This window comes from Podarcis raffonei, chromosome 12, assembly GCF_027172205.1.
Source record: "Podarcis raffonei isolate rPodRaf1 chromosome 12, rPodRaf1.pri, whole genome shotgun sequence".
NCBI classification, from domain to species: Eukaryota; Metazoa; Chordata; class Lepidosauria; order Squamata; family Lacertidae; genus Podarcis; species Podarcis raffonei.
The window spans coordinates 29407770-29432885 of record NC_070613.1 but is presented as its reverse complement, the minus strand read 5'-3'; the positions used below and the strand labels follow the sequence as shown (position 1 = coordinate 29432885).

At 42.1% G+C, this 25116-nt stretch overlaps 1 protein-coding gene across 15 annotated transcripts in view; it reads left to right on the top strand.

Moving 5' to 3' along the window:
- Nucleotides 1-25116, top strand: part of ICA1 (islet cell autoantigen 1) — a 66029-nt gene that overhangs the window by 498 nt on the left and 40415 nt on the right. For 3 of the 15 annotated variants that reach the window (XM_053409470.1, XM_053409467.1, XM_053409469.1), the window contains exons 2-7: nt 11546-11584; nt 11898-12084; nt 14289-14361; nt 16130-16253; nt 17570-17599; nt 18789-19032. In XM_053409470.1, coding sequence (XP_053265445.1) covers nt 11568-11584; nt 11898-12084; nt 14289-14361; nt 16130-16253; nt 17570-17599; nt 18789-19032 — 675 coding nt within the window. In that variant the 5' untranslated portion in view covers nt 11546-11567. Of the gene's footprint in view, nt 1-2; nt 180-11545; nt 11585-11897; nt 12085-14288; nt 14362-16129; nt 16254-17569; nt 17600-18788; nt 19033-25116 lie in introns of those variants that run through there. The other 12 variants (XM_053409475.1, XM_053409477.1, XM_053409471.1 and 9 more) reach the window with 9 other exon arrangements.

Below are 25116 nucleotides of genomic sequence, written 5' to 3'. Positions count from 1 at the left end.
GCTTCGGCCCAGCTGGAAAAGCAGGTTCTTCCTCCTGAGGCAGCGCCGCCGCCGCCGCAGGGCGGAGCCGCGCATGCCGGGCAGGGACCACCAACCACCTCGGCAGGCGGCAGGCGGCGTGTCTCTCACGGAGGAGGAGGAGGAGAGGCGAATAGCTCGGGGATGCCTGGAAGCAGGAGGTGGGTCGGGGTGCGAGGGTGGGGCGCGTCCCTGGCAGAGGGAGAAGGGAGCTGCAATGGGGGGGGTCAGGATTCAACCCCCCTCCCCAATCGCTTCGCCTGAGTAACCGCAATTCCCCCGGTTCCAAAATGGCATCTCTTCCCCCCCCCCCACCCCCCAACGCCTCACCCTTTGCTTGCTCGGTATCCCCCGCCCTCCCTTCTCATCCTTTTAGCAGATATGACAACCAGCAGGTGCATTTGCTTCCTCCTCCCCGGTTTGGTGTTTTTCTTTTTTTTCTTTCGTAATTTGCTGCATTATTTGCTTTCAGTCGTTAACTTGGGCGCCTGCTGTTCGCAGGCCAGGGAAACTGCTACTGACACTTTTTGAGGTCAGCAGCACAGTGTTACCATTCAAGCTGATAAGGAATAATAATGGGTATTATTATTATTAAACCCAGTGCTTTTTTTCCTGGGGGTATGCATACCCCTAAACATTTTGTGAATCTAAGTTTGGCCTCATTGAGGGGCAATATTTCAATATGAGTAGGAAAATGAGAGGACCCCTAAACATTTTTTTTAAGGGAAAAAAAGCATTGATTAAATCTACAGCACTGGTACCAGAGGGGCCAACTTGAATGAAATATTGGGGGTGGCGGCACATAAGCCCGGTCCCACATAATCACAAGATGCGGCACCCACCCACTATTTGAATGGCAACGTCCATTAACTTGGGGTGGGCGCTAAGCCCCCTCAAATGTTTTTTTGGGGGGCAAAGGGACCCCGGCCCCTGAGAGTTGGCTCCGAGGACTGGTACTTTGGGTGCCTGCTAGGCACTGCACAAGCCCTGAATTGTATGGTCTTGATCTGTGTTTTAGAGATTGCATTATCCAGTGATAAAGACTGTGTTGGGGTGGTCATGTCTCAGCTTCGTAAACTGGAATATGAATGAGCCTTTTGCCCACACATGCGTGCAGCCCCTTTGCTTCTTTCCCGGCTGATTCAGCAGACAAATCAGGACGGGGTGGCAACTTGAATAACATATTGGGGGGCATGTAAGCAGCACCCCACATAATTGATCACAATATGCGGTACATGCACACCATTTGAATGGCAATGCCTATCAACTTTGGGGGAGGGGAACCAGACCCCTCAAATATGTTATTTGGTGGTGCAAAGGGACCTTGCCCCCTAGGAGTTGGCTCCTATGAATGGGGAAGTTTCCAGTCTTATCCAAACCAGGAAACTATGGTTATCAGCTGCGGAACAAGCCAGTATGTTAAACCATGGTTTGAAGTTGTTTTAATATCCTAGTTTGTAACCATAGATTCATGGTTTGGATGATACAGGAAATGATGGTTAATTGGAGACTTACTGGTTTGATTGCAAGGAGTGGTGGGGCTGCATGCATAGGGGAAAGGCTCATTTGTAGCTTGACCCATTAAGTATTCAATATATGATCATCTGAAAGCAGAAATCATGAATTATAGCTTATAACTTGCACCATCTGAAATGTTTAGGATCATGATGGCAACTGTACAGTGGTGCCTCGCAAGACGAAAATAATTCGTTCCGCGAGTCTTTTCATCTTGCGATGTTTTTCGTCTTGCGAAGCACGGTCCGTCGCAACTGCGCCTCTTCAAGCGGTTTTAGGAAAAAAGCGAACAAACTCGCAAGACGTTTTCATCTTGTGAAGCAAGCCCATAGGGAAATTCGTCTTGCGAAGCGACGCAAAAACTGAAAAACCCTTTCGTCTTGCGGGTTTTTCGTTTTGCGAGGCATTCGTCTTGCGGGGCACCACTGTATTGCACTCCTGTCCTAGAAATAGTGGCAGGTTAACAGGAGGACAGGGAGAACAGGTGGATGGAAAGCTCCCTGGGGGCTTATTTAGACCTCATCATCATTGTATGCTGTCTTTCCATAGTTAAACCGTGCTTACAATATCAATATGAAAACATCATTAAATATGCAATAAAATCAGACAATCCCTACCTAATTCATCATAAAGTATTGACAAGAAAAATACAAAAACAGTTGCAGTATCAGTAAAAATGTTTCTCCAAAATAAACTCTCAACCCAACAGAAACCCCCAAACACACCACCACCCCGGTAGTTTCTAGGCATCCTGAGCAGGAAGTCTCTTTGGGCTTAAGGGCAAGATAATCTCTGACCCCTTCAGCAGCAGCTTTGTAGTTGGAGTCTGTCAGGACCCTACCTTCCCTAAGCCATACTTCTCTGTATGTATTTTACATGTTGCCAGTGTTCTCCACGCATTGCTTCACATTGTATATCCCACCTAGTCTCCAAGGGCACTGTGAGATGGGGACTTGTCCAAAGTCATCCTGTGACCTTCATAGCCAAACAGGGTTTTCACCTGAGTTTGACAAGTCCATGCAAAACTTTCAGGAAATGACTCTGACAACAAACTTTAGGGAAACTCTTTCAAACCAATCCAAGTGAGAATTTCTGACATCTCTGAAGTAGACTCACAGGAAGTGTGGCATTCATGCCAGATTGTATTTGAGCAACTTTTTATCAACAAAGAATCAAACTAAACAATGAGTATTGCGGTTTTGTTGATGTTTCTAATTACGTTTTGCAGATACTGTAGTTATTTATTGATTTCATTGTATTTATGTTGTAAGCTGCCTTGATATTTGTTGCGAAAGTGCAGGTCACAAATATACAAATAAATGATAGTTTGCCTTCCAGCCAGACAACTCATGCACCAGCTGGAAAGGTTCTGTTGTCACAAGGTAGCAAACTACCCATCATTGCCACTTCATAGGCCTGGATATAGACTCCCTGGGATATGCAGTCATTTTTTTGCTTGGGTCTTTCTCCACTGGTGCTCAAGTTCTTTCCTAGCCCATTTCATAGATCCCAGCACTTTAATATACTAGGGCGTCAAGGAGGCATTTGTTTAAGCCCTCTGCAGTCACTATCTGGTTCTAGGCATGCCACCAGCATCAGTTTTCTATCTGAAAAAATATTGTTCATCATAATGGTTCCACAAGTGGAAAATGGAAATAGTCGTCATGTACTGTAGAGAGTTGTTGGAAGAACAAACCAAAATAAAGTTGTAAATCATTCAGTACATAAATTGTGCCGTATACCGAAGAGAGCAGCTTAATGAATATTTTGTTCTACTAAGAATGCTAATTTTATTTGTCAAATGTACATATATTTATTTATTAAATTTGTATACCCATACATCTCAGGGCAGTTCACAACATATGTTGTCTCTTTCCTCCATGCAGTTCAAAAACGGTGTATATTCCGTGGTCTAAACAACTTCAAAAGCAGATGGTGTACTGTATTTTTTGCTCTATTGGACGCACCGGACCATAGGACGCACTGGACCATAGGAGGGGGAGAACAGGGGAAAAAAATTTTTTTCTTGTTCTCCCCCTCTAAGTCAAGGTGCGTTCTGTGCATTCAAGGTGCATTCACCTGAAGCCTCCGGAGCCCAGCGGGAGTTCCCGCTGGGCTCCGGAGGCTTTGGATTCCTTTCGACCTGCTCTTTGGGGCTGGCGGGGGGGGGGGAATGCTGCTTTCCCCCACCGCCAGCCCCAAAGACCAGGTCGGGGGACAGCGGGAAGGTGGCGCTCTACCTCCCCGCTGTCCCCCCAGCTTGTGGGGCTGGCGGTGGGGAAAGCAGCGCTTCTCCCCACCACCATCCTCCAAACCAGGTCAGGGAACAGCAGGAAGGCGGCGCTCCGCCTCCCCGCTGTCCCCCGAGCTTGTGGGGCTGGCGGTGGGGAGAAGCACTGCTTTCCCCACCGCCAGCCTCCAAACCAGGTCGGGTTTGGAGGCTGCTATCCGCAAACCTTGGGAGCCTGGCAGGAACTCCCGCCTGGCTCCCCAGGCTTGCGGATATCTGTCCGAAGCCTGGAGAGCAAGAGGGGTCGGTGAGCACCGACCCCTCTCGCTCTCCAGGCTTCAGCGAAAGCCTGCATTCGCTCCATAGGACACAAACACATTTTCCCTTCATTTTTGGAGGGGGGAAAGTGCGTCCTATAGAGCGAAAAATACGGTAAATAACATAACTGAATGCTTTCCAGTGTTAACCAGATAAAATCTTTTAAACATAGAAACTAGCAAATCAATGGAAGATTTCCACATGCAGTTTCGTATTTATTCATTTGATTAATTTATTAATCACTTCCCAATGAAACATGCAGAAGCAATATACAATATAATATAATATAAAAGAAGTCACAAATATTAAAATAGTTAAAGCAATTGCATATATAAGAACAATGGGAAACATATAAGCATGTGACAGGAAACATTTGAGCATGTGATTGCTGACTTGCAGCATCCTTGGAAGAGTATAGCCACATGAAGTTTCTGAATATGAAGTTTGGCTCTTAAACATAAAGACTCTTACAGACAAAAGCAACCTGAACGAATGGGTATGATTATGCGAGTTTTTAATGTTCATTGGGCCCAGGATCCCAAGAATTGTTTCTCTTGAAGAACACTTAATATTATCCCAGTCAAGTAGTTTATCATGTGTGAAAAATGATGCAAAAATAGAAGTTGAAAATAACTGTGTATCAGCATAAAAGCAAGAAAGCCGCACATAATTGCATTCTTCTGCCAAACTTGGTGCATGATCAGGCTGGAAGTTAACATTTTAGTTCCACTGAATCTAGATAATGCTTAATGCATTAAATTACACTGGATCGCTCAGTGGACCCATATATCCTTTAGAATACCACATTGCCAGACCAGACAGGACTCTGTCCCTCATTCTGGTAGGGGGTGGGGAGGCAGAAGTATTTCAGCCTTCCATCAACCTGGTACCTTTCAGATGATTTGGACTACTACTCCCGTCACCCCAGCCAACAAATGCTCATTAAGACTGATGTCACCAATTTTGTTTTTAGATGTGGGTTACCATTTTAAAACTAACAGATGGCTATGCTAAAAGCAATATATGCTGCTAATTGCTAGTGTGGAATGCTGAATAAATGTTGGACTCAGTCTGGTGAGACTTGGCTTTGTATTCCTATGTGGCCATGAAACTTGCTTAACCTTTCTTACAGAGTTGTGATAAAATGGTTTGACCTTGTGTATGCCACCCTGACTTCTTTAGAAGAAGGATGGGGTGCAAATGTAGCTAATTAAATCTCAAACCCTTGCAAGTTAATCCTTTGGAGTGAAAATTCAACAAGTGCAAGTTATCATTGCTGCTCCACGAATCACTGCCCTTCATTGCACAACGAATTTTGTTGGAGAAAACATTACAACCCTATTTTTCCACATTTTCTCTTTTTTCACATGGTTAACTTGCAGTAAGTTCAACTAGGTTCTGTAAGAACTGAATCTGTGTATGTCCTTTAGATGTATCATAGTGTGCATGCACACGAAAGCTCATACCAAGAACTAACTTAGTTGGTCTTTAAGGTGCTACTGGAAAGAAATTTTTTTTTTTATAATATCTAGAAGTTGGGTCCAGTATAGTTGAATAAGGTGTCCAATCCCAAGTAAGGGATTTATTTATTTTTAAGATGAAACAATTAACTTGCTCATTTTAAAAGAAAAAGAAGCTAACTTGCTGAACAACCAGTGTGTCCTTGGCTATTTTCTATGGCTTGGATTCTAAAACGAGTGAATGGAAAGGGGGGAAATGAAAGGTACTCACCCACCTCACTCCTTCAGACACCTTTGCCCATGGATAGCCTCTTTGTAGGATGAGGATTCCTAACGAACAGCACAGAGAAGGATGTGTGTGTGTGCAAAATTAGGAGCAGGCCTCTGCCAGATTGTGGGCTGTTCTTCCCTTTCCAGCAGCCTGTGTGCTATATCCTACGTTATTTAGAAGCCCCCCACCTAATCCTCCAGAGTAACTTTGGGGATTGGTGCATGGGAAATTTCTGTGAAATTTATTCCATTCACTTGTTTTAAGATTCACCCCCATATCTGTTACGTTGGGTTATAATTTCACTTTCATGCTAATAGCTTCAGGATCTTTTTCTGACTTGGTCACTAAGGTAGTTTCATTGGCCTTTGAAAACTTTGGTGTAACTCAGAAGCAGGGATAGCCAATGTTTTATACTTGGAAGCTGCTTGCTTCTGAACTTATATGTTCAGGTGCCTTTTCATAGCAACAGAATAAGGTGCATTAAACTGCAATGGGGGTTGAGAGATGCCAGGTGGCTATTCATTGTAGCTGCAGGCTGAATTACCTGGCAACAAGACTGCATGAAAATGCAAGACTGAAAATGTACAGTTGTTTCCATGACAAGTCGTCTCATTATTTCTAGGACCAGGTTGTATTGAATGTCCCCGGTAGACGCTTCCCACCATTCTCTGTCACCATCACTTCCGCTGCATTGATCATCCTTGGCAACTCTTCCCTTCACAGTCCAGGAAACTACCCTTTGAGTTAAAGGTGCTTTCCTGCCTCCAGGGTAGTCAAGGCAAGAGCAATATCAGGGTTGGGAGTGTGCCCTGCGCATGATCACTTAGGTTCCCAGCTGTGGGGGAAATGTAAACACATCATTCTTCCCTTTACAGACTCTCTGCTCCTGTTTGTGGTGATGAGGAAATGAAGGCAGGCTCAGTGGGCACAGCTCTCCTATCCCTCTCCATGCGCTTACATATGTGTGAACAAAAAACCCAAATAGGGCTACAATGTCCTTTTTTAAAACTGACAGTTCATTTGGAAGGTTGAGAATGTCATTTATATATTCAGTTCATACTGAGGGGAAGGTCTGGTTTTGTGTAGTGCAGAGTTTTTCCCAATAGATATTCCTACTAGGTCAATGACTGTTTGCTTCAGCTTTATATATTTAGCATTTTATGTTTCCTTGTCATGGTAGCTTATAATATAGCATCAAAATATCCCACATCTTTGTATAGTAGTTTCCAAGAGTGTGTAAATGTTACCTTGGATACCATGTTAATCTCCCCCCCCCCCGGTATTTTTCTTACATGAATATTTTAAGCAGCTGTTTAAATTGGCAGGTAAATCCTGGTTTTTGTTTTTACAGGTCAAGAGTAGCATTTCTACTTGTTCTTTGTGTTTATTTTAAAAACTGGTTTGCTGTGCCTCCAGTCATTATATATTAGTTCTGTTGTTAAGGCAGGTGGCTAGTATTTTGCAATGGTATAACCTTGAAAGCACTTTTCTAGATTAAATCCTTCAGAGTATGGTTTAAAGCATCGCAAACAGCTAAGGTCCTTGAAATGTTGTACTTTCCATCTCTGATAATACTAATGTCAGCAATCTCTCTCACACACACATATGCCTTGCCAACGTTCAGACCAAATTGATAAATAACTGCACACCTGGATTGCCTATGGCAGTCGAATTGTTACTGGGAATCTAGGCAGGAAAGCTTCTAGGCCACAAATGGTTGACATGGGAATGTGTGAACAAGCAAGCTACTGAGAGGTAATTTTGTTTTAATTGAAATCTATTTTCACCCTCTCTTTTTTACCATATATGCTTGCCAGTCAATTGACTGCCTATCCTTTTCTGCAGTCAAAACCTTTCATGAAGCCAATAATGCTTTGTGAAATTCTTGGTAGCAGCTTAACTTTGCCTATTTATTGATAGCATTGTTTACTGTAAAGAGCAGGAGCAAGAGCTTAAGGCTGGTTAAACCTGCAGTAAATACGGGAAAATGTAGCAGCATAACAAAGCTTCTCTTTGTGGTCACCCCTTGTAACCGCAAGTTTCTCCTGACTAGACCACCTCAGTAGCAAAGGTCACTGTTGGACCGAGCAGTCCAAAAGGGGTGGGTAGGAGTGGGAGAATCCAAGGCAGAAGAATCATGAAATCACAAGGCCTGCTGCACTCAATGCAAAAGGTTGGTGGGTATCTTTAGTTTTTCTTTCTGTCCACTGTGGTTTCCTTCATATTTTCCTTCCCATTGGTCCCAACAGTTGCTGGAATTGGGTTATTTGCAAAGCTGACCTATATTTGACAAGAAGCAGGATGAGGCTGCTGTGTGGAACAGCCAACAGTCCATGCTTGGAGATCTTTGACTGTAACTCACCCCCCCTACCGCCCCCCCCCCACTCTTCACATTAGCCTGTCTGTATTTATTCCTTTGTTCTTCTTGCTTCTTGGCCTGCCCATTTGTTACGTTTCCTCAGCCTTCAGTTTTCTTTATTATCCATCCTGCTAAAAGCACCTGTTCCAGCAATGCTTCTTTTACCCCTGTAAGACCCCTGACATCTAATTTTACTTTAACCTTTGTGCAAAATTAGGGACAGCTAGAAACTCTCTGCATGTTTTCTGAAGTTAAGTGCTGAAGGAGAGGGTGCACTGGGAGCCTGAAAGCAGAAAGAATGGGGAAGGGAATATTTTGTGGGGTGGGTAGAGCTTACAAGAGTGGCTGATTATACAGGGGAAAGAACCACTTGGGTAGTGACCTGGGTAGAAATAAGTTTAAGGCACATCAGTTAAATTAAAGCCAAACCTTCTATCAGCCACACCCTGTGTTGGCTAAGGGTGTTGAACACAAGGTAGTGAAACAGAAACGCAAAATGGTACTGAGGGATCTAAAAGGTTACATATAGTTAATCAAGAGTATGTTGGCTGTACAGAAGAATGTATTCTCCCCCATGTGCTCCAGTGTAGAAGGGTTGGATGACTTCTGCATTTAATCTTCCAGGAGCATGGTAAACATATTTTTCACAAGTCTAGTTAAATGAGTTTAGAATTGGGCTATAAGTAGTTCAGGTATAGGATTAAAGAACAATTGAAGCTAGGTCTGTGCACCTCAAGGATTTTTGGACATCCTACAGCCTTTGTGCTGTGTGATAAACCACTTTTGCAACTGAAAGGAGCCTCAAGGAATTTTGCATATGGTATATGGGGGTGATTCTGGTATTTCAGAGGAAAAAGAGGGGGAAATGTCTCTAGTGCATAGGTCAGGGGTTGTCAGCCTGGTCCCTACTGACCACTAGTGGGCGTTTCAGGATTCTAGGTGGGTGGTAGGGGGTTCTATGGCACAAGCTGAATTCTCCTTCCATCAAGCACTGGTGGGCAGTAAGGAAATTTTACCATCAAGAAAGATGCATTAGTGGGTGGTAGGTATAAAAAGGTTGACCACCCCTGGCATAGGTCTTCAGCTGTTGGGTCGGGGCCCAGTACTGGCGGGTTCAAGAAACTGCTGCAGCTGCAATGGACAGCATTGGAAGCATGGTCTGTTCTTCCTGAAATTTAAAAGCTGAGTAAGAGGAGCAAAAAGCATTTCGCATTTTATAACTGAGAATTTTGTATTGCAGAAAGAGGTTTCTAAATTCATTGAGGATTTTTTGCTAGATATTAGTTGCTAACTAGGTTTTTACTACAGCTGGAGGAATATTCATTATAAAAGCTACAGATTCCCAAACAACTGTTTTGATGCAAAATTGCAGCCATCAACTTGAATACCTTGCAAGAGGGTATTTGTTTTTGCTTTTTAGTTGGTGATAGATTTAGGAACTTAAAAACACAAAAAACAAAATAACTGCCACTGACAAGCTACAGCTTAGTCAGGTCACAATGAAAGGCTTTTTGTTTTCATATTTGTTACCTGTCTGATTGCATAAACAAGTAATTGTGTCTGCAAAACCCAAATCCTGCCTCTTCCATTAGGAGTATTCCTTTTAGGCTATTGGAATCTAAGGGTTCTTCAAATGATACCTTAACAGCATAGTGGATTGTTATAAAAACAAACCTGCATCAAAAGCAGTTAGAAAATGAAGTTACCGTACTTTGTTTAGCAACATTTTTTTGCACTTATCCTCCACTAATTTTACTCAAGAGTTGAAGAAATGAAATAGCTCTAAGGCAGCAACAGTTTTTCCCCCCTTGGCCTTTATTCAAGATAGCAGCTGCCGTCTTGTTTTGTGAGAAGCTGAGGGATATCCATAAAGAAGTCACAGTCCAGAATATGTGATTAAGACATCCATCTACCCTTATGATTAAGAAATGAACAGAAGGTAGCCTAAGGATGAAGGAAATAAAGCATGTTATAGTCTTAGTTATTGCCAATCTTACATATATTCATTCCTTTTTAGAGTATTTCCATTACTGCAGTGGGAGTACATGTAAATGTAAATATCATGATTGGTACGAAACTAATATCATTGGTAATTGGCTGCCATACAAAACATACCATCAGCATAGCTGGGCTTAAATTGATGTTTAGCCTATTACACAATCCTGTGAATCGTTGCTATATAGTTGAAAAAGCCTATTTTCATGTAAAATGCTGTTTCCAAAGGTAAATGTTTTCTGACAGTTTGAAAGCCCCAAAGTATAAATGGAAAAGGTAATTTTCCTTGTCTCTTACTGACATTTAAATATATATTAAAAAATAATACTTGCTAGCTTTATTTGTGGATGGAGATGTAATGCTGGCTTCTACAAACCACAGTTTGCACATGGACATCCAGTTTCAGTAATGTGCTCTCACTTCTCTGTTCTCTGGAACAATTTCCCCTCACCCTTCATTTCCTTGTGTCAGCCATGTTTAGCTACCCCTAGTGCTTTACTAGCCCAAAATATAACCATGGTTTGAGGTGGCTTATGAGGGAACCTGATTTATGTTGATGATAGTTTGTGTTGGTGTAATTGTTATGTAGCATCATGGTTAACTGGAAAGAAGGAGGGAATAAAATTTCTCCATAGAAAGGTGGGTGTGGCATGTGTTCATAAGATAGGTTACATATTTGCACCTAATGATTTGCAAGAATCTAGTGTTGTACCTGTACTGGGTTTATATCTTCATTCTGAAAGTTTATGTGAGTTGTTAGATGTGTTCCAGCCGCCCTCTTTTTCAACATTAAATGAAGTATATATCCAGCAGTACCAGGGGCAGTACAGGCAACTCCCCATTCACATGCATTCAAGGCATGTGTGATGGCGCACATGTGCATCACCATGAACCTGGAAGTGGCACAAAAGGGGGCAAAAATGGCCCTAAAAGAGCTTATTTTTCTTGTTTATTATAGTGAAACTGCTGAATATCTATACCTTATATATCCTGTGATATATATCTCTATATAGTGCATAATTGGTATCTGTCAGCTAAATGTTGTCTGTGCCATGGTTTAGGGCTACCATAACTGAAATGATCTCATCCACTGATGCAAAAGAAAATGTGATGATTCTGCAAAAACATTTACTAAGGAGAACTTCATTATCCATACGTGAACTTAGCTGAATCCTTGGGATTCACTGAGGATACAAGAATTTATCTTCTCTGAGAAATGGATAATATTGCAACACAGAGGGGGTTTGGAAAAACCCTCTATAATTTCAAACTGCTTTATGCATTATATTTTTCAAAGTAAACAGTATAAGCACGACAAAGGTTTGGGATGCATAATCACATCAATCATTTTGCTGTGCTTTTCTCCCCTTATTTCATAGTGTTTGAAGAAAATAACAAAAGATGGACGACCACAAATAGTAAGTAGATTTCTCTGTGTTTGTATCTGTATCTGTAGCAGTAATGAAGTTAAGGCACGGCCTTTCTTAAAACTGACAAAAAAAATTTCAAGCTATAATGCATTAGCTGCAGAATAGTTCATCCATACCCCTAAGTATGAAGAAGCCAGGAAAACTGGGGTGGTTGTAGTAGGAGCTAAGGTTGGGAAAATGCAAGTCAGTGTAGAACTGTACAAGGAATGTAAATACAGACAGAGATATTGCATCAAATGCTGCTTATATGATATCTTACATGATTTCAAATTGTCTCTTAAATCTCTTGTAAATAAACTAGCATCTTGCTTCCTAGCAGTTATTCAAGAGAATTTTATGATCGGTATGCCCAAGGCCAAGAGAAGTCTGTGGTCAATAAAATGCAGCAGAAATACTGGAAGACAAAACAAACTCTTATCAAAGTCACAGGAAAGAAGGAGGATGAACATGTGGTGGCCTCAGATGCAGATCTGGATGCAAAACTGGAGGTAGGCATGGCAGCCCAGATATTTCCTCACAAAGGGGGAAAATCCTATGTTAGGAGGTCACAAAAATTGGGCCAGGTTCCAAAAAGCCATTCATGCCCTGCGGCTTTTCAACCCTACCTTCCCTGTTGCAGCTCCCCTTGCCACTCTACCCCTCAAATGCACCCTAAAGTTAGAGGGACCCTTGGATATGGCATTTCATGAGGCATGAAAACAGTGGTGCAGCTGTTAACATTTATCTCCTCCCAGCACCATTCTGTACTTTCCAACTGCTTTTTCTTTCCTGATAAGTTAGAGCAGACCTCCCCGCACCAAAAAAGAAAGAAAGAAAAGAAACCCAACACATTTACCAACCTCGCTAAATGAAAAAAATATACAGAGCACTTGCAATTTCTCATTTTAAGACTCGCTTAAAGCATAGCACCATCATGAATACAGGAATAAAATGGAGTATGCTTCTGCTTCCCAGATGATAAACAGATTTTGTTGTCGAAAAGGACAATATTCTTTTAATAGTAAAATGAGCATCTGTAATCCCTTATGTGTCTGGCTGGCCTCCCACTGGCAATTTTTTTAAAAAAAACAAAACAAGTAGAAAGAAAGGATACTGTGGCAACTAGTGTGAACTTCAGATTGCCCATGCCAGCCTAGATGCTGGTGCTGGGCCTGATGTTTGCCTCTGCCTCCACCATTTCCTTTTCTTTGGGTGGTAATTTGAGGGCCCCCTGAGCTGCAAGTCCCTGGACTTAGGCCTGGATATCTTAGCTGCACCACTGCAGGAGAAACTACATTGGGAGAAATCAAGAAACAGCTACATGCACCTAATTGAAATCACTGTCCTCTGGCTCATGTACCTGAGTTTTATCTGTACAACCTTAGTTGTAAAGATAAAAAAGTGTCCCCAACCTCTTGGAAGAATGGGATACAAATGTAGCAAATAAATCAGTGTTATGCCATAGAAGTCTGTTTTCAGCCATTTCCTTTTGGTGTGCAATTGCTGATGTTTTTTCCATTTTATTAGCAAGGTTGAGGGAATTGGATATGTTTAGCCTGGTAAAGAAGAGACTGAGAAGAGATAGATAGCCATATTCCAATATCTAAAGCAGGCTTCCTCAACCTCGGTCCTCCAGATGTTTTGAGACTACAATTCCCATCATCCCTGACCACTGGTCCTGCTAGTTAGGGATCATGAGAGTTGTAGGCCAAAAACATCTTGGGGGCTGAGGTTGAGTAAGCCTGATCTAAAGGGCTGTAAGATGGAGCAAGCTGTTTTCTGCTGTTCCAGAGGCTAGGGCCCAAACCAGTGGGTTCAAGTTACAAGAAACAACTAAACATCAGAAAGAACTTTCTGACAGTAAGAGCTCTTTGAAAGTGGTACAGACTCCCACGAGAGGTGGTGGACTCTCCGTCCATGCAGGTTTTTAAGCAGAGGTTGGATAGCCATATGTCATGTATGATTGAGTCAATATTCATGTATTACAGGGGGTTGGCCTAGATGACCCTTGGAGTCCCTTTCAACTCTACAGTTCTATGAGTCTGATTTTAAAGGATATTCGTTACCTAATGGTAGAATTAAAACAAGCATAGCAGTGTTATAGAATTGGCATAGATAACAGAGAACCTGTTAATCCCTCTCTGGTCTCTCTTTAAATAAGCAAATGTTGATGTCTGATTTGGACTCCTTTTTTTTTTTTTGGTAACTATTTATTTCCTGAGAAATTCTAAAACTAAAATAATATAAACCTCATCTCTGGAAATATTGGATAGTTTGAGTGTTTACTTCTTGGAGTGGTTCCAGCTTGCAAATTACATTTTACATATTTACTTTCTGCCTGTGACCTTAATTATACCTCTTAAAATCTGTGCCGTCACATTCCTTGCACAGAATGGCCTTCCTGCTATACTGTAAACATGGTTGCATTTCATTGGCAGAGAACATATCACAGAGCATAAATGCCCGTGACGTGAGACAAACTGATTTGCTCAGACCATCTCAAATGCTTTGTATTTATATAGGAATTGTATTAGAAAATTGCTGCACATGTGATGTTGTACATTGGAGGAAAACACTATGAATTCATAGGCAAGGAAAGCTGATAAGGTTTCAGAAGCAACATACTGCTTTGAAGGGAAATATAGTTTTAAGGAAAGTGTTTTTTCTGTGTCTCCTGTCTCAACAATAGTTTGTATTTTATGTTTCATTTCAGCTCTTCCATTCAATTCAGAGGACGTGTATGGATTTACTTAAAGCAATTGAACTATATCAAAAAAGGATTTGTTGTAAGTATTTTAGCTGTAGTTAGCCTTGCCTTTTCAGCCTAACTTAATCAGTGGTAAAATGAAGATAATTGTGAGGTATTCTGCAGCATTAATCAGAGTTCAAGTTGATACTAAAATTATTTATCAGTCTAGGCTTTAAAGATAGCTTTGTACATTTGGCGGAAACAAATACTATGACCAAGAAAAATATGATATTACATCGAACTTGATCAGATCCAGTCCAAGCGATTTTGCTGTTTGAGGCCAAAGATAAGTTTCCTCTCCCCATTCCATATGCAAATCATGCTTGCAATTAAATCTTACTTCAACGTTGATGACAAGACAGCATCCTCCACCACACCTAAGGGGTGTGGGCTAGCTTATTAGGTGCAGAGCAGACCACATCACACACAGAGCTCTGTCTGCTGACAAAGGGAAATGACCAGCAATGGTGTGTGCCTTAGGACAGATGACAAGGGTCCAGCACTGCTGCTCCTCACCCCAACTGCTGCCTAAGGCAGCTACCCCACTCTTTCTGATAGTAGGGACAGCCCCAAGATTGATAAACTGGTCCAATCTTTGTGTTACACAGAAAACATGAGAAATGTCTCCCTAGCATGTTCTTATATATATAAAAAAGGAAATGCAATATCAGAGGCTGTGGTAGAGAGTGTGAGGGAGCTGCTTAACTTTTTCTCCTCCTGTTGTTTGTCCTGTCAAAGCGTGCGCCCCCCTCCAAGCTGCTTTTTATGGCAGAAAGGGGGGGCTGTATATTTTGTCCTGCAGAGAACAAAAGCAACTTCAATATAGCAATTTGGGGTATCCTCTGTCCCTCTGCTTGAAGCAGCACCCTCCTGTACCTGTTTTTCAGTGTTAGCTGTTCAAGCAAAACAATGGTTCCAGAGTATGGTCTGAAGGCATAGGAGGCCACTCACCTGCTGAAAATAAGCCAGCCTGGTGGTGGTGGTGGTGGTGGTGTTATCATCATCATCATCATCAGTGAGTGGATAAGTGACTACCTGGGAACCACTTGAACTTCTTGAGTAACTTCTTGAGTTACATGATGGAAGAAAGGTAGGATATAAATGTAAGGAAATAGAAAAAAGTAAAAAGCATCCATTGAGAGATTGCATAACTTGATACCTTTTAATTTGGTCCTCACATTTGCTATTGTGTACGGACCTGTAGGACATGCTTTGCCCTGCCTTAGTTTGCTTTTTTAAAAATAGATCAATATTTTAAAACATTTTTTTAATTTAAATGCAAACTCTGTGAAACCAAATCTTCTAAATGAAAAAATGCAAATATACAGAGGGAATAGAACTGAAGGGTGTATGATGCCCAAGTTGTTTCAATCAGCATCCATTTGACGAGCCCCTGTGAACTTCTGTCACTTGAGCATCAGGCTCAAGGAGTTGAAAGAGAGTGTAAAACAATCAAGGGAAATTCTAGGTATTGTAGTCAGGTCACAGCAGTCTACTTCATCTGATCCCACCAAGCTTATAGCTCTATTCAAGCAAAAAATAGCACGTTCTCCTGTTGCCTTTTCAGCGTAGAGGTCATTTTGCAGTTCTTGTTACATTACACTGAGCCCATGAAGGGATGTGCTGAAGTGAACCCGATCGTCTGTTTCGTAAGTGCGTGGGATTCATGAAGGTTAATTAGAAATTGCAGGGTTATGTTGGAGGGTTGTTCTGTGACCTGAATAATGGGGGCAAAGCAACATTTCCCTTCTTTAAACTTAGTGGTGCATCACCACTTTCTCTCTCTCTCTTTTTTTTAATCTCAGTTCTGTCTCAAGAAGAAAATGAATTGGGGAAATTTCTCCGATCCCAAGGTTCTCAAGATAAAACCAGAGCGGGCAAGATGATGCAAGCTACAGGAAAGGCCCTCTGCTTTTCCTCTCAACAAAGGTATGTTTGACTAGAGAGACTTCATGTATGACATAGCTTACCATCCTTGCCCTGCCTTCTGAAGCAGGCCTGCACAAGAAGCCCACGTGAGGTTTCAAGATTTTCCTGTCTCCTGCCTCCCAGCAGCCCCAATAAAAAGCAGGAAAGGACTGCTGGTAGCTTGAGGTCAAGAAAGCTCTCTGGCTGTATCTTTTGTCTGGTTTTTTTTGAGGGGGGTGTCTTTCTTCCTCAATGTCACTTATATATTACATTTCTATCCTGTCCTTGTTCCAGTGAGTTCAAGGCAGCATCTACAATTCTCTTTCTCTTCCCCACCTCATGTTTTATTTTCATGACAACCTTGTGAGTTTGGCCAGTAACTCTGTCTCAGCCTAATATCACCCAGTGGGAGCCTCATAGCTAAATGGGGTTTTGAACCTCAGTCTCCCAGGTCCTTACACAGGATTTTTTTTCTGCCTCCTCTCTGAATCCTCCCGAGACTTTTTACTTGTTCCCTGCCTGTCCTCCCTGAGCTTCTCATTCAGACACAGGAGGAAATTAAAAGATTAATTCCTTCTCTGATTTGAAGAGCTAATGAAACGTGCATCCCCTTCTGCAGAGAGGATCCCTCTCAGTTTCCAGCTCAGCCTTCTGACAAAGAGGGCCACACATTTTGACCTCTGGTTTGTTAAAGCCAGGAGTCTTTGCTAAATGTGTTGTCGCTAAGAGGGCTCCCTTTCTCAGAAAAAAAGACTCCAGGCACTTCAGGTAAACTCAAACACCAACAGCTATATTTAAGTACAGTAGGCAGGGACCCACACTCACTTCCTTCCCCCACTCGCCTCTACAGGACAGTCCCTCTACAAGTATTTCCTCTTGACCCAGGAGCTAACCATATACACACTTTCCGCTTTTCATTTTAGCTCCAGTATGATCATATACCTACACGCCTTGGCATCAGTTTCAAATGTGTATGTCCATCCTCTGGTTTAGTATGATGCACCACTAACTAGAAAATGGTGTTTTCTTTTCATCAAAGAGTTCATCTGTATCCTTGTGATCAGGTTGGTATCTAGAGACAGGGTACACCAGGACATTATTGCACCTTCCAGTGTCAAAAGTATCACAGCTTCATTGTCAGGAGGATGGAACAGCTATCGTTCCTTGGTTTGTGGTATTCAGCCTTGCTGGACACAAGCCAGGGGGAAGCCATCCTTGTCCGAGAAACCTATCAGCTGGAAACACCTTAAGAGTTTGTCATATCTTCCTGATAGCATGCTTTGACAAGGCTTTGTTCCATACAATCTCACTAGCTACTGTTGTCCCCCCCAACCCAGCTCCAGATTGCACACAAGATCATTGGCCAGGTCAGGATACCTTCAGAGGCAAGGAAATCCTGGACTGGTGTGGACCCACCAGAGTAATCTTGCGAGGCATGTGTCTCACAAGAGATGAAAGCCTGTTTGGATGGTGGATGGTGTCGCATTGCCAGAAGTTGATAGCCTAGGACAGAGTACAAAAAGTTCGCTCCAATACCAGTGCTATCTTGTATAATTTAGTATAAATGATATGTGAACCAGGAACATCAGAATGGAACGCCCAATCAAGGAAGAGTCCTTTGTGTCTCCTAATGCTTAGAGAGATACCGTATACCATTATGAGTAGTTTGAGATATTCAGGAGTTTGATGGCTAGGTCACCCATGCATGCACCAAACCGGAATTCTTTGTTGATTAAACTAGCTTTGCTCCAGTTTAAATGGAGAGTGAACCTATGTGTGAGTAGGCTATTGTATCTCCAGATAAGTGATAGCAGAAAAAGGTAGTGTGTGCTGTATTCCGAGAATCGTCAAGGTGTGTGATTTGGAGGAAAGGCTTCTCTTGATCTCAGGATGGAATAGGAACCATATTTTAGAAACTGCAAGAGGGAACTTTCATCTGTCGCCCAGACTGGCTCCATACTTTGAATGCTTAGCCTGTTATCCACATGGCCAATAACTTTTACCTTGTGTCTACATATTAAATATTAGCTGTTTCACCACAGCACCAGCATACTGTGCAAATTAACTAGGGCTGCTCACTGATATAATAAATACTCTGTTTAGGCTGCAATGGGACATTCACTTTCCTGGAAGTAAGGCCCATTGTACCCAGTGGGACTTGCTTCTGAGTAGATGGGCATAGGATTGCCTTGTTAATTAATTGGTTACTTTTCAACAGGTTATAAAGCTTCTCTGAAAGTGCCATTTTAAGGATTCTGAAGGAAAGCTTCAGTCTTTGAGAATGTGGAAATTAATGAACTGTTAGTGAGAACAGCCTTTCTTATATATATATATTTTTAATACACCAGAAGCAATCAGGAAAAAATGGATTTGCTGTGTACTTGTGAAAAAATTGTCCCAAATGGTACCATCCGAACTGAACCTTGTGGGGGAGGGGTCCATTCTAATTTGCTTGTTGGCATTCCTTCCGTTGGCATTTCCTTTCTAGCAACCCTTTGTCTCTCTGGTTTGCTAATCAAAATAAAGCCTAAAAAGTCTCTTTTGGTTTAGTTTCAGGAGTCCCTACACTTGCCATTTTTGTTTTTGCTTTTTTGGTCACAGGTTGGCATTGCGCACTCCTTTGTGCAGGCTATACCAAGAAGTGGAGACATTTAGGTACAGAGCTATTTCCGATACGTGGTTGACGGTCAATCGAATGGAGCAGTGCCGAACTGAATACAGAGGAGCTTTATTGTGGATGAAAGATGTGTCTCAAGAGCTGGATCCTGATCTTTACAAACAGATGGAGAAGTTTAGGAAGGTATGAAAATTCCCACCATCTGCTAGAGAGCAATGCTTGAGAAATGGTAATGGAGAATGGGTTTTATCCCAGTAAGAGAAATATAGTTCAACATCTAGCACTGAGGGTGAAATTAATCATAAATTGATCTTTCCCATGTGGCAGGATACAGTTCATCTGATAAAGAATATATTTTCCATCGTTGAAAGATGCAACTACCAGAAATGTTTTCCTAAGAGTGTAACCCTATACATATTTACATGGGTGTGAGTCCCATTGAATTTAATGGGACTTACTTAAGAGTAGGTACAGAATGCTCTATAAGTAACTGTATTACAGTTGATTATATGTAAACATATATAATATATTACACAAAATGGATCAGGTATTACCATAGTAGGCATCTCTTTAGGGTTTTGAGGAAGGACAGATATAAATGTTTTAGGTAAATGTCTGGGCAATTCTATGCCTGAGAGGAATTCAATTGCACTTACTCTCAGGTAAACATATAATAGATTGCAATATATAGAAGATGCATGCAGCCTGTGCTTTTCCATGAAGACTATTGATTGCTAGCTTTCTTTGTTGATTCTGCCTCTATACCCAGGTGGAATCTACACAAATGTTTAAAACGTTTTGAAAATGCTTTGTTAAAAATCATTTTGAAAAATGCATTGAATTTACCATAGCTCACAGTCACCAACTAGTGTCACAATTGCATATTGCACTTTACAACACATTCAAAATGTTTTATTTGCAGCTGTGTAGCTGAGTCTGATCAGTAGGTCGGCGGTTCGAATCCCCGTGACGGGGTGAGCTCCCGTTGCTCAGTCCCTGCTGCTGCCAACCTAGCAGTTTGAAAGCACGAAGTGCAAGTAGATAAATACCATATTTTTCGTCCCATAGGACGCTCCGTCCCATAGGACGCACCTAGTTTTTTTGGGGGGGGAAATAAAGGGAAATTTTTTTCCTTTATTTCCCCCCCAAAACCAGGTCGGGAAAACCGAACCAGGTCAAGGAACAGCGGGATGGCGGCGCTGCGCCTCCTTGCTGTCCCCCGAGCTTGTGGGGCTGGCCGATGTCTGTCCGGTGGACGGGGCGCTCTGCTTCAGGGCCCCCCTCGCGCCGGGCGGCAGGCTGCTATCCGCAGTGTAGGGTGCCCTGTGGGAACTCCCGCAGGGCTCCCCACGCTGCGGATGTCTGTCCGGCGTGCGGGGCGCTCTGCTTTAGGGCGCCCAACGCTCCGGGAAGCAGGCTGCTATCCACAGCATAGACAGCCCTGCGGGATCTCCCGCAGGGCTGCCTAGGCTGTGGATGTGTTCCTGAAGCCTGGAGAGTGAGAGGGGTCGGTGCGCACCGACCCCTCTCGCTCTCCAAGCTTCAGCGAAAGCCTGCATTCACCCCATAGGACGCACCCAGATTTCCCCTTCATTTTTGGAGGGGAAAAAGTGCGTCCTATAGGGCAAAAAATACAGTAGGTACCGCTCCAGCGGGAAAGTAAACGGCGTTTCCATGTGCTGCTCTGGTTCGCCAGAAGCGGCTTAGTCATGCTGGCCACATGACCTGGAAGCTGTACGCCGGCTCCCTCGGCCAATAAAGCGAGATGAGCACCGCAATCCCAGAGTCGTCCATGACTGGACCTAACAGTCAGGGGTCCCTTTACCTTAGCTGAGTCTCCAGTGGGTCCAGTCCTCCTGAGCTACAAGTTGCTTCTCAGCTCACAATCCAGTGAAGACATCTATAGCTATATATATATATATATTAAAAACTGGCTAAGTGGTCTCTGAAGAGGACATTTTGTGTAGCCAGATTCTGCTGAAAATTTTTGCAAGATGGTTGGTTGATTGGAGCAAATCTGAGCAGCAGATCTACAGTATGTGCTACATGCCCTGCCGTCATTTCGGAGACTCTTGGTTTTTCAAGTATTCAGGCCTGAATTTGAAGGCCTGCAACCTTGTTGATATGGAATTGTTCTAAGAGAGGGAGAAAAATGTTTCTCAATCAGCTCTCTCCTTGCCATGCATAATTTTATAAACTTGTATCATATTGCCTCTTACTCTCCTTTTCTTTAAACTCAAAAGTCTCAACTGCCGCGACCTTTCTTCATAGTTGCTCTATCCCCTTGGTCATTTGGGTTGCCCTTTTCTGAACCTTTTCCCACTCTTACTGAACTTTCCTTTTAGAATTGTTTATAATACAAAACATCAAGCTAAACACCCTGTAACGTTGAAGAAGCTAACTTCCTCTTCTGGACACCAGGTTTTACATAGCACATCCTGTAACAGCAGTGGACATCTGCATTGCTTCACAGCTGAAAATTTGATAAGCAAATGTCTTATGTTTCCTTGATGAGAATTAACACAGAACTACTTCCGTGTTTAGGTTTCTGCTGTTCTGAAGGGACAGTGGAGCTGCTTTTGTCTTTTAGTGTGCAACTCTGATTTGTGCCATTGGGTGGCAGAATTTTACTAGATCTTTCAAGTTACTTGAGGATTTGTATCATAACAAGAGGGACTACACTGTATGTCTTTGTTCAGGAGGTTGTAGATGTGCTAGGAAAAGAAAAATCTGTAAATTCTTTTCCTAATCATGATGAATGCAGTTGACAATGCAGGTGATGTGGCAATTTTTTATTATGATTGGGTGAATGGAAGTTGTGTGTTACTACATTATTAGAACATTTTTAATACTGGCATATTTGGGACAATTTCAGTTTTCAAGTGAAGTCATTTGTTGCAGTAGAGAACATGGTCAGAATAAAGTTACTTGGCATTTATTGTCTTTTCCCATGTGCAATACATACATAATTGCAAATATGAAAGTTTATGCCCAGTAATGTCATTGAGCTTCAGCATACCTGACTTAGGGCTCGTCTACACTTTGCTTGTCCCACAGGTCCAAGAGGGTTCCTATGCTTTCTAGACATGGGTCTGAGTGGTTTTCCATTTGCCCCACTGCTTTCCCCAGGAAAAAACTACTATTTAGCACTGAATTGGAGCAAACATCAATCCACAGAAAAAACAATTAACATTTATTCCAAATCAGAGGTAAAGAGCGGGTTTTTCCAGGAGAAACCAGCAGGACAAGTGGAAGTGTGAACAAGACCTCATTGCTGAATAATGTTTATTTTTAGAAAAGTGAAGGTAGAACTGAGTGCCCCGGAGTAGATGGGATTTTTATTCATTTTTAGTGTGTTGGGGGAAAGGCAGCGCTTTTTTTTCTGGGGGGGACGCATACCCCTAAACATTTTGTGAATCTAAGTTTGGCCTCATTGCGGGGCAGTATTTCAATATGAGTAGGAAAATGAGAGTACCCTTAAACATTTTTTAAGAAAAAAAAAGCACTGGGGAAAGGTGAATAAGTTTCCTAAGTATGTAACAAATCTGCTAGTTAAGGTACCTACTGCAAAACACCTGAGTACGTTCCATACGAAGTTGGCAAGGGAGCAGTAGTCTTCTTCATAGTTCCTCGGGAGTGACTTATGTGATGGTTTTATCCTTGCTGTGCACACATTGGCATTCCAACTGCTGAATGTCGGGCAAGCAGTATCCCTGTGTTTAAGGGGTCCAGCTGCTTTGTTGGGTTCTCCACCACTCCAATTAGATAGCCCCAAATACCTTTTGGCATTGTTACTGAGATCAAGAATGCTCAGTTCTGTACTGTGCTACAGGGAAGTTGCTACACTGCATGCTTAGGTCTACTTTAGATGTTTATATATGCGTATAAACATATTGTGATTATATATCCTTGTGATTAAGGTGTTTTATCTGAAACAGGATATGGGACCTGGTATCCCATTAAGGACTTATCAGGAATGTGCACCTAATGTTTGGGCTTTATTAAAGCTTTTACAGAATTGCATTCAAGACTTGCTTTGAATGATGAGCAGTTTCAAAATACAGGGTATTTTGCTTCACGTGGCCTTTTTTGTTTTGTTCCTCAATTATGCCAAGCCAAGAGAATTGCCAGCCATTCATTTCTCCTCTTTCTCTTCCTGCCCTCAATTGCAACATATAATTTCATACATTTTAGGCACCTCTTTGCCTTCTTTGTGTGGGGGTTTTTGTTGTTCTTTCCATAAATTACATGGAACAATGGGAAGGATCTGCCTATCTGAACTTTACAGCTAACCTGTGTATGTTAGGAAGTACAAAGAGAATCTATGTAGGTACTCAGTAGCATTCCACCAACTTAAATCTAAGCATTACTGGATGGCGACTTTCAGTATGACAGTTTAATGCTCTTTGCACTACAATGAAAACTTACTGGGAAAGGAGCTGCATTTCTTGAAGCATATTGTCTTCTCTCTTTTTCTGCATTCAAGCTGGGTGGGGGGAAATGCTTTACTCTATTGGCCTTTGTTTTCACTATTTCTATTCTTTGGACCTTCATCAGTACAGACTGGTGAGTTACCTGTCGGTTGAAAAAAGCTGGTAGATGGAAATTTGTCAGTCCAACAGAGCTCCCATCAGTCATGTTTACAGAGCAAAAGCAGGGCTTTAGCTGATTTTTCCTACCTGCAAATGTTCTCCTCTTTTGCTTATTTATGTCAGGCAGCCATTTTGCTAGTAGGTTTATAAAGTGTTCTGGCTCTGTGTAGCAGTGGATGCCATTTTATGGATTTCAGCTGATAGTAAAAACCCAGAGCTGTGTGTCTTCCACCATTCTGCATTTGTACACATAAGTCAGTATCCTGAGAAACTCACACATGCAACCATGCAAATTCAATCAATTTGCAAAATGTACATTTTGCTCTGTGCAGAATTTGGAGGAGGTGTTTCGCACAGTGTTCATGGCAATAAGTTACAAAGAGCTGCTACGTGGTTGGGGCCCTGAACTCAACCTAACACCATCAGGGTCCTCTGTTGAAAACAAAGGAAATATAGGAAATATCAAATTAGACCATTGGTCCATCTAGCTGAGCACAGTGGTACCTTGGTTCTCAAACTTAATCCGTTCCAGAAGTCCTTTCCAAGACCAAAGCATTCCAAAACCAAGGCATGCTTTCCCATTGAAAGTAATGCAAAACAGATGAATTTGGTTCAGACTTTTAGAAATAACCCCTAAAACAGCAATTTAACATGAATTTTACTATCTAACGAGACCATTGATCCATAAAATGAAAGCAATAATCAATGTACTGTACTATAAAATAAATAAGACAGTATTGTAGATGATAAAAATTAAAACTACTTTTTTTCCCTTACCTGCACTGCTGATAGTCATTGTTTGGAGGAGAGGGCTTTTATCCATTTCCGCAGTCACACAATCAATCAATCAGTAGCTGAAGTGGGTTGCACACAGTCACAATAACAAATTAACCGAAAAAGCCTCAAAAACAAAAATGCAAAATAAATAGCAAAAACAAAAGCACCAAACTTAATCCATTCTGGAAGTCTGTTTGACTTCCGAAATGTTTGAAAACCAAGGTGCAGCTTCTGATTGGTGCAGGCGCCACGGAAACAATAGCTGACAACCGCATCAGATGTTCAGTTTCTGAAAAACGTTTGATAACTGGAACACTTCCAGGTTTTTGGCATTTGGGAACCAAGACGTTTGAGTACGAAGGCGTTTGAGAACCAAGGTACCACTGTACTGGCTACACTGACGAGCTGAGCTCCACCAGGGTTTCAGTTTCAGGCAGGGTTTCCCCCTAGCCTAACCTAGAGATGCCAAGGATTGAACCTGGGATCCTTTGCATGCAGAGCATGCATGTTATACTCAGCCACAGCCTTTTGAGGCAGTCTGCATTGGGGCGGGGGGAATTACGCAATGCCCAAATTCACTATTGGGAGAGAAAATACAACTGTAACATTTTCCCCCTTTTGATAGAAGTGAGTGCAATTTGTAGCCTCTTCAGAGTGGATTAAGCACGACAAATTACAAGCAAACGGTTCCAGAGTTATTTATTCTGGTCTCCTCTTAAGGTTTGAGGTGGTGTTTTTTAAGGAACCATCTATAACTTTTCTTTATTTCTTTGTAGAATTGGACCAAAGTTGAAACAATTGCTACCCCTTCAGAGGAGGTGAATCCTGCCAATTTGATAGCTGCAGTTGTTTTCCAGCAAAGGCAACCTTTTCAATTTTAGGGGTGGTCAAAATGATA